At 34.5% G+C, this 13,165-nt stretch overlaps 1 protein-coding gene, 1 long non-coding RNA gene and 1 other non-coding gene across 3 annotated transcripts; 1 reads left to right on the top strand and 2 right to left on the bottom strand.

Moving 5' to 3' along the window:
* Window positions 1–3,883: 3,883 nt before the first annotated feature.
* Window positions 3,884–4,642, bottom strand: LOC128040406 (uncharacterized). The gene is made up of 2 exons (XM_052629149.1): window positions 4,384–4,642; window positions 3,884–4,155 (listed from the first exon to the last, which is right to left on the bottom strand). Exons 1-2 carry the CDS (start codon window positions 4,640–4,642, stop codon window positions 3,884–3,886), a joined length of 531 nt encoding a protein of 176 aa, XP_052485109.1.
* Window positions 4,643–7,704: 3,062 nt separating this feature from the next.
* On the top strand, window positions 7,705–7,811 carry LOC128040741 (small nucleolar RNA R71). The gene has a single exon (XR_008195547.1). It is a non-coding gene; the product is annotated as a small nucleolar RNA R71 (small nucleolar RNA).
* A 3,652-nt stretch (window positions 7,812–11,463) lies between these two features.
* Window positions 11,464–12,143, bottom strand: LOC105778755 (uncharacterized). The gene is made up of 2 exons (XR_001128872.2): window positions 12,101–12,143; window positions 11,464–11,791 (listed from the first exon to the last, which is right to left on the bottom strand). It is a non-coding gene; the product is annotated as an uncharacterized LOC105778755 (long non-coding RNA).
* Window positions 12,144–13,165: the final 1,022 nt, after the last annotated feature.

The raw sequence follows: 13,165 nt of genomic DNA, 5'->3' as shown, positions 1-13,165 counted from the left end.
TTAAAAACTAAGGGTTAAAAACTAAATAAAATAATTTACAAATAAAAAGGTTCTAATGCACGATTTCAAATAAAGTTTAATCAAGATGATATAATTGTGTTGGATTAATTACATTCCTTTAACTTAGAATTATTAAACTTATGTTTATACTGCTACGAACAAATTCACAGCAACTCGGTAATTTGCTAACTACTGCTCATACATACTAATTAAATTAATCAATCTCTTGAACATTTTCCAATGTCAATCCAAGCGATTAATCAACCTTCACAAGCATATAAAAGATCAAGTGAGGTAACAAAGTATTTCTACCTTGAAACAGTTTAATCACAATAATCTTGCAAGTTATGCAAGGCATATGTATCGCCAAATACAATGCTAAATTAACTTCAGCTACCTTAAAAGAATAAACATGCACTGATTAAGTATTGTGTCAATTAATTACAATTTCAATACGATTTAATAATTAATTCATTAGTTATCTAACAATTAATATCGCAAGAATAACTTAGGCATGATTTTACTTAACATCTTCCCGAAGCCTATAACAGCACAAGCACAATTTCAATAATTCAAGCAGGCAAATTATAATCAAGCCAACACGGGTTAAATTCAAGCTATATTGATTAAAATAACCATTTCAATAGCATAAATATTCATAAACATGTTTGTCAAAACAACAACGAAATTTATAGAGATAGGGAACAAGAAGCAAATCCGGTGTTTCTCCGTGGCTTGATTGATTTCTCCGTTCTTCGTTCTCCGTTGTCCTCGGCTATCAAGGTGGCTTATGAAAACTTTAATTGCTGCTGAACAATGGCTGATGAGGACCTATTTCCCAAGAGAAGAAATCGACATTTGAACAAAAGGGAAAATGGGAAGGAGAAGTTGAGAGAAAGTGAGAGAGGAAAAGAGAGAATGAGAGTGTGAGGGATGAGTTGAATGATCAGCAATGGGTGGCATTTATAGCTGATTGTGGCTGCTAAAAATAGAAAATTCAATCAGCCAAAGAGACCCCCCTTTTCTGGCCACACACATGGTAAAGTTGAGAGATTCAACTTTGCTAAAAATAGCCTGGGGCAAATCCAAAAAGCCACATTTTTTGGAGGGGTTTGAATGCAAGGTTGAAAGTTCTTCAAGGGCTTATTTGCAAGCTTATTTAGTCAGCTAAAATGCCGCTTTGGGTCAGCATATGGACGGTTCTGGGCAGCCCAATTGGTGGCTGGTTCGGTTCACTAGATTCGGTTCAACCAATGCGGTTCAAGTAGACCCTTTTTTCCATAATTAATTAATAATAATTTATTTAGCCCAAATTAAATTGGGAATAAATTAAAATTAATTATATTATGAATTAACACACATTTTTGGACCATCTTAGGCTGGAAATAAATTTACCTTGATGCTTCAAATTGTTTCTCGATTTTATTCTTCGAGCATTGTCTCTCAAGCCAATTTTCGCCCTTTGTGCGAATCTATCGAAAATAGTCAAAATTAATCAAAATTAACTATAAAATTATTTAAAATTCATCATGTTCATATTTTTAACATAATTTAATTATTTTATAATATTTAATTATTTTTCGACAAGAATTTAACTGAAATAACATGATTTTATGTTAAAAAAGGCATGTAAAAACACATAAATTTTTGTGTTTCCACACCCCCAAACTTAATTCATTGCTCGTCCCGAGTAATGCACAAATTTGAAAAGAATTTTCTTGGAAACACTTTTTGAAAAACTCCTTTAGAACAACATTTTTCCCTAAATCATGAAATCAATATACTTATGCTCAAAAACAATAAATTTAATAATTATGCTACTCAAGTATATATATCGTTCAAATTAATCTCAGCAATTACTACAATAGCAAAATTAGACTAAATATTTCTTAAAGACATGTTAATCCCTACCAATTTGATTTTAATCCCTTATTCAAAATTAAATTGCAATCATTAAGCTTAACTGATGTCTTCATATGTTGAATAGAGCAATTTCTCTCCACTAATGTAGGTAACATTGAAACTTTGAATCAATAGGTCTTTAACAAGGTTGTAACGTGGCTGGGCTTAGGGGTAGATAAAAGATAGATAATTTTAGGTTTAAAATAAAAATCCTAGACTCAGCCTGTATCAACCTTTCGAAATAATTACCTTCAATACATCAACTTTTCTTTCCTTTTCACATGCTCTTTAGTGCAATTTACTTCAAGTACATATGCTTTTTTTTTCGAGTATTTTACTGCATGTACTACAATTTTTAGAGCATTTCATAATTCTTTGTGACTCCCCCAAACTTATTTTCAAAGAATACTCTGAATAGTACTGAGTCTAGTGTTTGGGACATTTTTAAGATAATTAAGAAAAGTGATGGCTAACTTTGTAAGGGTTCAAATAAAACTAGGTCATAAAGTCTCAAAGTTGGTTTCAAAGGATAAAAATTTCATCATGGTTGGCTTGAAAGGCTCAAACGGTCCAAACAACAGTTGCCTAAATCATTTTCAACATTCCATGCTGCCTAGGATTTCGCCTCAAAAAACTACTAAGTCAATTCTAAAGACTTAAACTTTCATGCATGCCAAACTTTTCTAAAGAACTAAAATTTTATGGTATGATTTGCATGCTTTATTGGAAATACATTTCATGTCATTATTAAGCTAACATAACAATTTATTGAAATAATTAAACTTTATTCATACTTAAATTTAGCATACTTAACGAAATTCAAATTTATTGAACAAAAATATATCATATTCATAATTAAAAGAAAATTTTTATTCTGAGTGGAAATAATTTCAATTTTCGGTCCCCCCAACTTAAAATGAACAATGTCCTCATTGTTTAAAGTGAATAGATACTATTCACCAGGTAGGATTCCAGAAAAGAGGAGGTGAGTAAATTTGACTGCTTAAGTACCAAGCTCTTCCTAGATCCAATCCTAGACATGGATATACCTATTGCCACACTTTAGACTTTACTACTTGTCCATATTTACTTTTGATTCCCATCTCTTATTTTATTGTGCAGAAATAAAAAAAATTCCTAATTAATCCTAATTCTAAGCTAAGTTGATAAAAATTAATATATAAATTATAAATAATATAATTATATATTAAGGTTTATCAAATTATTAATAATATTAAAGATATTTATTCTATATGCTTTTTGAAAATATTCACAAAGAAAGGCACCTAGTTTTTTTATTTACGAAAAGAGCGACTAAATTTTAAAAATAATTCAATTAAGTCCCTAGACTTAATGAAAATTTAAAATTGAATTGCAAATTAAAACTTGGATCAAAATTGACCCTTTTATTTGAAACTAAAAAAATATTTTTCCATTTAGGGGATAATTTCTTGGAAAACTATGTCAAAATAAATTCTTAGGAAAGATTGGAGGGGTCACAAACGGTCCCGCTTAAGTTCCAATCTCCTAGACAAAATTTATTTAAACATACTTTACCCAAAAATATACCCTAAATCATTTATTCAAAAAGAAAAACGAAAAATTAAGTATCCGATAAAATGAACGAGGCTTTATCTCGTTCAATTTTATCTCCCCAATAATGTTTCAGGCGCTGAGCATTAACTCGAAAATTACCTCCCTTACCTTGAAGTTCTACAACTCCATATGGATAGACTTGGTGAATTGTAAATGGACCGGACCAACATGATTTTAGCTTACCTGGAAATAACTTCGATTTGGAATTGAACAACAAGACTTGCTGACCTGTTTTAAATTCTTGAACTCGAATGTGGTTGTCATGCCATTTCTTGAGTCTTTCTTTAAGTAATTTGACATTTTCATATGAGAACATTCGGAACCCTTCTAACTCATTGAGTTGGAACATCCGTTTCTCTTTCGCGAGCTTAGAATCCAAATTAAGCTATTGAAGAGCCCAGTAAGCTTTGTGCTCTAACTCCAATGGTAGATGGTAGGCTTTCCCAAAGACCAACCTATAGGGTGAAATCCCTAATGGTGTCTTGTATGTTGTTCTGTAAGACCATAAAGCATCATCTAATCCTGTGGACCAATCTCGTCGGTTCGGGTATACTACCTTCTCAAGTTTGCCTTTGATCTCCTTATTTCCCAGTTCAGCTTGCTTATTTGTCTGCGGATGGTAAGCTGTTGCAACTTTGTGTTTCATTCCGTGCTTGTCTAATAACCATTTTAACCACTTGTTCACAAAGTGGGATCCTTCATCACTGATGATAACTATTGGGGTTCCAAACCTTGTGAACACATGCTTCTGCAGAAACTTCATCACATCCTTAGCATCGTTTGTCGGATATGTCTCGGCCTCGACCTAATTAGACACATAGTCTACTGCTACTAGTATGTACTTGTGATCACAAGACAGAGGAAAAGGACCAAGAAAGTCAATACCCCATACATCGAACAACTCTACCTCAATAATGTTTGTTCGGGGCATCTCACTTCTGTTGGTGACATTTCCAACCCTTTGACATTGACCACAACTCTTCATGTAATCATATGCATCCTTGAATAGTGTTGGACAAAAGAATCCAGCTTGCAATACTTGGCCCGCTGTACGTGTACCTCCAAAGTGTCCCCCACTTGGAGCTGAGTGATAGTGGTATAAAATCTTTGGTATTTCATCTTCTGCCACGCATCTCTTGATCATCTGATCTGCACACTTTTTAAACACATATGGCTCTTCTCAGAAATAGTATTTCATATCGTGAAAAAAATTTTTCCTTTGTTGATACGTCTTATCAATTGGCATCAAACCACAAGCTAAATAGTTAGCAATATCAGCAAACCAAGGGGTATTACGGACATGATTTACCTTCAGGATATGTTTGTCTGGAAACGTCTTCTGAATTGGTATAAGAGGAGAATTCCCTTCTTGTAGCTCCAATCTGGACAAGTGATCTGCTACCTGATTTTCGACTCCCTTTAGATCTTGAATTTCTAGATCAAACTCTTGAAGTAGAAGTACCCATCAGATCAGCCTCGGCTTACCATCTTTCTTCGCAAGTAAATACTTAATTATCGAGTGGTCCATATAGACAGTCACTTTGGTACCTACCAGATAAGATCGAAACTTGTCGAAAGCAAACAAAACAAGTAACTTTTTTTCTGTTACCGTATAATTTAGTTGAGCTCCTGTTAGGGTTTGACTTGCATAGTCGATGGGATGAAAAACTTTGTTCCTTCGCTGGCCCAAGACAGCTCCAATTGCGAAGTCACTTGCGTCACACATCAATTCGAATGGCAAATCCTAGTCTGGTGTGACGATTATGGGTGCCGTGACTAATCGACTCTTCAAATCATTGAAGGCTTTTAAGCATTCCTCATCAAACTTGAATATAGAGTCCTTCTCCAATAATTTGCATAAAGGTTTAGCAACTTTGGAGAAGTCCTTAATAAATCTTCGATAAATATCAGCGCGGCTCGAAAAGCTCCTAACACCCTTTACAGATATTGAAGGTGGGAGTTTCTCAATAACGTCTACCTTTGCTTTGTCTACCTCGATCCCATGTCTCGTTATCCGGTGCCCTAGAACAACTCCTTCTCGTACCATAAAATAACACTTTTCTCAGTTGAGTACGAGATTCATTTCTTTGCATCGCCTTAGTACCTTAGTTAGATTGGCTAAGTAATCATCGTAAGTATCTCCGAATATTGAAAAATCATCCATAAAAACTTCCAAATATTTCTCAACCATGTCAGTAAAAATAGACATCATACATCTTTGAAATGTAGCAGGTGCATTATATAAACCAAAAGGCATGCATCTAAATTTAAACATACCATACGGGTAGGTGAATGTTGTTTGGTGTTGATCTTCCGGTGCTACTGTAATCTGATTATACCCTGAGTATCCATCGCGAAAGCAGTAGTAATCTCGATCGACGCTTTTGGTTAGGAATAGTCCCTCTTTTCTAACTCCAAAGATTCAAAATGGGATTGCGGATTAAATCCCCTTTGATTAGCTTCTAGCAAAGCTAAGTATTCATCCTCCTCTTCATCATTTGGAGGATCCAATGTCAAAATTCTTTCTAGTGGGTCCTCAACACAGTTGAGTTCCTTCTCCACTATTAAATTCTCTAAGTCAGACATTGCAGAGAAATCATCCATTGTGTCAGGAAATTGCATAGATTTAAAGATGTTAAATGTTACCTGATCATCCTGAACATACATAGTGAGCTCGCCCTTCTGCACATCAATAAGGGTCCTTCTAGTTGCTAGGAACGGCCTTCCTAGAAAAATTGGTATTTCTTTGTCTGCTTCAAAATCTAGAATTACAAAGTCAGCAGGAAAGATAAACTTATTTACATGTACCAATACGTCCTCGATTTTTCCTTCGGGATGTGCTAAGGATCAATCTTCTAGTTGAAGCGTAACTGTAGTTGGTCTAACTTCTCCTATCCCTAACTTCCTAAATATTGACATAGGCATCAAGTTGATACTTGCATCGAAGTCACATAATGCCTTACCACAATATGTTGCTCCAATGTTGCACGGTATGGTAAAACATCCAAGATCCTTCAATTTTGGGGGTAGTTTGTCTTGAAGATATGCACTGCATTCCTTCGTCAGAGCTACCGTCTAAAATTCTCCAAGTCTTCATTTCTTAGACAAGATATCTTTCATGAAATTGACGTAGTTCAGCATTTGCTCAAGTGCTTCAACCAACGGGATGTTGATGTGAAGTTGCTTGAGTACGTCAAGAAACTTCTTGAATTGAATCTCCTGTTTCTGTTTCTGAAGTCTTTAAGGTTAGGGTGGTGGTGGTTTCATTATTAGGACTGATTCTGGTTGATTCGTCTTTGACGACAATTCTGCATCTAGCGACATTGTTAATTGATCAGAATTAGCTGGTCCTAAGGTTACTTTATCGGTTTTGCAGATTCTAGTTCTGGCGAAACTAGAATTTCAACACTTGGTTGAACTTCTTCTGAATCTTGAGCATCAGCTGGCTCCTTTTCAACTTCGACAGTGTTAGGCTCTACTGTCTTTCTGCTCCTCAATGTCAACGCTTTACAATGTTCTTTCCTCAGATTTCTCGAATTCTCCGTGTCACTAGGTAGAGCCCCTTGTGGTCGGTTTCTAAGTTCCGTAGCAATCCGGCCCACTTGATTGTCTAAGCTATTGGATGGTTCCGCTTGGGTTAGGTTCTGAACTTGTTGGGGGAAACTAGGCGGCTGAGTTGGTCTAGGTTGGGTGTAACTGTTACTGGTTTTAGCCCCTTGGTTACTCCAAGAAAAATTCAGGTGATTTTGCCACGATGAGTTATAAAAGTTGGATTGCAGTCCTTGCCTCCCTCGGTTTTGGTTTTGGTTACCCATGTAATATACGGATCCGGGGTTTGATGGACATTATTTAAACAAATGTCATTCCTCACAATACACACAGGCTATATTCTCAACTTGGTTAGGTGGTTGGGCTGTAAAACTGTTAGACCAATTAGTGGTAAGATTCTTAAGCATTGAGGATATTGAAGATACCTGAGATGTGAGTGAAGTGAGAGCGTCCACTTCATGTATCCCAGCAACTCGTCTTTCTGACGCTGCTCTATTAGTTGGCCGTTGATAATTGTTGCTGGCAATCCTCTCAATAATTTCGTAAGCCTCATTATAAGACTTAAAAAGGAGAGCACCATTAGTAGAGGCGTCCACTACCATCCTCGTGTGAGCGTTGAGACCATTATAGAATGTCTCAAGTTGAATGCAGTGTGGGATTCCATGATGAGGGCACTTTCTTAATAACTCTTTGTCCCTTTCTCATGCCTCATACAGGGACTCGTCATCCATTTTTTGGAAGGCAGTGATCTCATTCCTCAACTTGGCATTCTTGCTCAGCGAGAAATACTTCCTAAGGAATCTCTCGACTAACTCTTGCCATGTAGAAATGGAGTTCGGTGGCAATGAGTTTAACCAGGCACGAGCTTTGTCTCTTAATGAATATGGGGATAGCTTCAGTCGTAATGCATCTTCGGGTATTTCGGCTAACTTGAAAGAATCACTCACTTTCATAAATAGTCTTAAGTGAAGATGAGGATCTTCAGTAGGAATTCCACTAAATTGGCCCACAATCTAAAGCATCTAGAACATGACTGGCTTCAGCACAAATTATTGTGCCTAGATTTCGAGTCTACTAATACCCTAATTAATATCGTTAAATACTGGTACGACATACTGTTGTAAAGCTCTATCCCTATCATCAGTAATAAGGATAGGATTCTGAGCAAGGTTTACTCTGTTTTCTTGATCCGTATTCTCAAAGTTTATCTTTTTGGTCTTTCTCTGGTTCGCTTGTCTTCTTCAATTTCAAAAGGTTCGTTCTATTTCAGGGTCCACAGGGAGTAAGTCGATAATCTGGTCAATACTCATAAACACCTGAAATAATCGCGGAAAGATTAAATAAGAAAATATTTAAAAAAGGAAAATAAATAAACCAAAATGTAAAAACAGATTCACAAATAATGACTTTTTTTTTAAAACAGTCCCCAGCAACGGCTCCAAAAACTTAGAACGACGAAAATGTGCAAGTGTACACAATTGCAACAAGTAATAAAGTGACAAGTAAATGTCGAGTTATCGTACCTACAGGGACTGTAAAAGGAATATTTATGAAATTAATGTTAAAACACTTTGGTGATGGAAAATATTTTGGTTTAAAGATGATTAAAAACTAAGGGTTAAAAACTAAGTAAAAAAATAAAAAAGTTTCTAATGCACGATTTCAAATAAAGTTTAATCAAGATGATATAATTGTGTTGGATTAATTACATTCCTTTAACTTAAAATTATTAAACTTATGTTTATACTGCTACGAACAAATTCACGACAACTCGGTAATTTGCTAACTACTGCTCATACATACTTATTACATTAATCAACCTCTTGAACAATTTCCAATGTCAATCCAAGCGATTAATCAATCTTCACAAGCATATAAAAGATCAAGTGAGGTAACAGAGTATTTCTACCTTGAAACAGTTTAATCACAATAATCTTGCAAGTTATGCAAGGTATATGTATCGCCAAATACAATGCTAAATTAACTTTAGCTACCTTAAAAGAATAAACATGCATTGATTAAGTATTGTGTCGATTAATTAAAATTTCAATACGATTTAATAATTAATTCATTAGTTATCTAACAATTAAATTGCAAGAATAACTTAGGCATGATTTTACTTAACATCTTCCCGAGGCCTATAACAACACAAGCACAATTTCAATAATTCAAGCAGGCAAAATATAATCAAGCCAACACGAATTAAATTCAATCCAGATTGATTAAAATAACCATTTCAATAGCATTAATATTCATAAACATGTTTGTCAAAACAACAACGAAATTTAAAGAGATAGGGAACAAAAAGAAAATCCGGTGTTTCCCGGTGGCTTGACTGATTTCTCTGTTCTTCGTTCTCTGTTGTCCTCGACTATCAAGGTGGCTTATGAAAACTTTAATTGCTGCTGAACAGTGGCTGATGAGGACCTATTTCCCAAGAGAAGAAATCGACATTTGAACAAAAGGGAAAATAGGAAGGAAAAGTTGAGAGAAAGTGAAAGAGAAAAAGAGAGAATGAGAGTGTGAGGGATGAGTTGAATGGTAAAAAATGGGTGGCTTTTATAGCTGATTGTGGCTGCTAAAAGTATAAAATTCCATCAGCCAAAGAGACCCCCTTGGCTGGCCACACACATGGCAAAGTTGAGAGACTCAACTTTGCTAAAAATAGCCTGGGGCAAATCCAAAAAGCCACATTTTTTGGAGGGGTTTGAATGCAAGGTTGAAAGTTCTTCAAGGGCACATGGACGGTTCTAGGCAGCCCAATTGGCGGCTGGTTCGGTTCACTAGATTCGGTTCAACCAATGCGGTTCAACTAGACCCTTTTTTTCCATAATTAATTAATAATAATTTATTTAGCCCAAATTAAATTGGGAATAAATTAAAAATAATTATATTATGAATTAACACAGATTTTTGGACCGTATTAGGCTGGAAATAAATTTTCCTCGATGCTTCAAATTGCTTCTCGATTTTATTTTTCGAGCATTGTCTGTTGAGCCAATTTTCGCCCTTTGTGCGAATCTATCAAAAATAGTCAAAATTAATCAAAATTAACTATAAAATTAATTAAAATTCATCATGTTCATATTTTTAGCATAATTTAATTATTTTATAATATTTAATTATTTTTCGACAAGAATTTAACCGAAATAACATGATTTTCAGTTAAAAAGGGCATGTAAAAACACATAAATTTTCATGTTTTCAGTAATCTTGTGTTCAATTGTAACACTACAAATATTACAACTGAACTGTCACACTTGCAGTAAGTACGATAGTTATATTTGTTTTAATGTTGATTTCTCTCCCCCGTTCACAATAATAGGGGAGAGGTGGTCAAGTTGTTGGTGTCGTTGTCGCGGATTCGGTGTAATAGTTAGTGATTTTTATGTGATTGTTGCATTCTTGTTATGGAGATAATTAGTGAAAGTTAAGCTTATAGATACGATACTTTATTTTAATGTTTTTTCTTATTTTTGTCTTGTTGATAATTGACTAATAGTTATGTTTCATGATGACTATAGGTGGCCTGAAGGTCCATTTGTGTTTGATATGGATGGTACTTCAACGTTCAACTGGGATTATGAGGGCCCATGAGAGTAAAGGATTTGATCCTTTGTATGATTCTTATAGTTACAACCAATGATGGAAAGGTAGTGACCCAACACATGACTCGTATGACCCGTATTCTTCTTATTCTTACAAGGATGGAGGTGCGTTTTGGGAGGAGCCTAAGGAAGATTCCTACCTAACCATTCGGGGTAGCGCATTTGAGGATGCCATGCCTGAGTTGCAAGATAACGTGAAAGCTATTAGTAATTGGTTGGACCAATTATTTGAACTCCTCCAATTTGAAGCTAGAGAGAATGTTCTGATGGATGAGTTTGTAGAACTGGACTCTATAGAAGTTGAGACTGAAGCCCCCGATATAAGGGTCCATTTGTTTGCCAGTAAAATGTTTTCCGTAAAATGATTTCTAGAAAATGTTTTACTTTTCTGTAAAATGATTTACTGGAAAATATTTTCTGGTGTTTGGATGAATCTGTGTAAAATATTTTCTTACATTTGGATTTCAAAAATATTTTTCGGAAAAGTTATTTTACCTATATTAATATATATTAATAAATTTTATATTTGAAATTGTTTTTACATATATTGCAATGATTTATTTATAATAATACTCAATTATTAAGCTACAATATTAACCGTCATAAATTGAAAACAACTAATATCAAATAAATTATTTGTAATTGTGCTAAACAAACCAAGGATTGAATAATTATAAATTAGCTTCGAAACCACAATGAATACTAGAAATTAATAATATTATCCAAATGCATAATTAGTAGTACACCACATAATAACAACAACATTGTCCAAGTAGAACGTGCAAAGAAGTTTGAACAAGAAGAAAACTGAATTTGACCTCCAAAAATCAGATCTTTTTCATTGACTTGAGAAGCATTGTAACACTGCTCCCACTAATACATGACTAAAGCCTAGCTAGAATTACATACAAAATGTAGCTGACATACCAGCTATAACATCAAACATAAATCAACAACTACTCCTACTAACTTTAAGTATAAATTACATTGAAACTAAATCAAGTTACAAATGACCAAAATAAACAAAATGCTGCTGCTTCTCTGGTTCAACTTGGATGCTGCTCTGCATGCTGGTTTGCTGTTGGTTTCCTGTTGCATTGCAGACCAAAGTTCAACAACATCCTGTACCTTGCTTACTAACAAAGTAGTGCATATTCCTTTTAGTGCATTAAGGGGAATTATGATTATGGTATGTTAGACATCAAAAGAACCTATATATTCTTAAAAAGTAAAGATATGAAAAAGCAGAGTGTTGAAATGGCTACAATGACATTGAAAATAATATATGGCTGTCCAAAATTCAGATTCAATAGCATAAACAAGGCAGATAACAAAGAAAATGTCACCACAGAAACTGTACACTAAATGAAATATCCTGCAAGGCTGATCCAGAGATAAGAAATAAAATCTTTATTTGAAGTTCAAGGTCTTTGGAATGAACATACCTAAGCAAGCAACAAGGTATCTTCCAAAGCAATACATTGCAAATGATTACTAGCAATCATGTAGTATTGAAGAATCAACACTAACTGATGGATGCACCAATGATACAAACTGTTAAAATAATCCAGGTTAGTGTTCATAGGAAGAAAAAACAGAACAGATTGATTGAGAACTTACATAATGACCCCTCATGTTACGCCATAATGTTGAATTATCTTTGCAAGGTTGAGTGAAAGATGCAATATGGATCGATGTTCCCTTGCTCAATTTGAGCAGCTCGAAGAGCATTCATGCATTGCAGAGATGGATGTGTAGAGGATCCCAAGTCACATGCAACTCGTAAACTTTGATAAGATGAATCAGAAATCAAACCCTGAGTCCACCAGTATTTGAATGTGCCAATGAAATCATAGTAGTCATCCGTTACAGCATTTCCAACCTATATATATAATGACAGAACAAAAACACAAGTCATTTGCACAAATTACAACAATTGAAGTTGCAATCATGTGCAGAATGCGTAGGAATCTAGTGTCGGACAGATGCTTCAAGAAAACAAAGAATCATAGACATTCTCACCAAAAATCCCTATGCAAAGTAAAATATTGCAGTAAAAAGGAAAAAAAGTTACTAAAGTAAAAAAATGACCTGTATAACTTTCACCAGCAATGTAGAAATCTCTATGCTTGTATTGTGGAAACCTTTTAAATTAGTAAACCAGAAAAACATATGCATCTTCAGCTGTAAATTGAGCAAGGGAACATATGAACCAAGTCCCTCAAAAACTTAGGCAAAACTAACTACATCTATGTGACTCGGTCTGAATATGCATTAACAAACAGACCAAAGATCTGAATCTACCAAAATATCTGAATTTAGCAAGTCAAAAAATTGTAAAAAGTAAAGTAGCTAATCAATTCATATATCAGAATCTGTCATCCCCAAAAACAAAATGGATTCAAAAAAAGGATTCAATATCCTATCAACAAAAGTAAAGCGGATTCAAATATAAGACTCATCAAGATACCCAAATTCTATTGTTTATATTGATTGTACCTGCATTGTTT

The sequence above is a fragment of the Gossypium raimondii genome, chromosome 4 (genome assembly GCF_025698545.1).
Source record: "Gossypium raimondii isolate GPD5lz chromosome 4, ASM2569854v1, whole genome shotgun sequence".
NCBI lineage: Eukaryota > Viridiplantae > Streptophyta > Magnoliopsida > Malvales > Malvaceae > Gossypium > Gossypium raimondii.
This window is presented reverse-complemented; position numbering and strand designations above follow the sequence as displayed.

Bases quoted from the DNA above. Each gene is read 5' to 3' on its own strand.
- LOC128040406 (XM_052629149.1), bottom strand. From the start codon at position 4,642: ATGATCAAGAGATGCGTGGCAGAAGATGAAATACCAAAGATTTTATAC. The intron at 4,156-4,383 runs GTATTGACTTTC...AATGGTTATTAG, and splicing joins AGAGTTGTTCGATGTATGGG to ACAAGCACGGAATGAAACAC.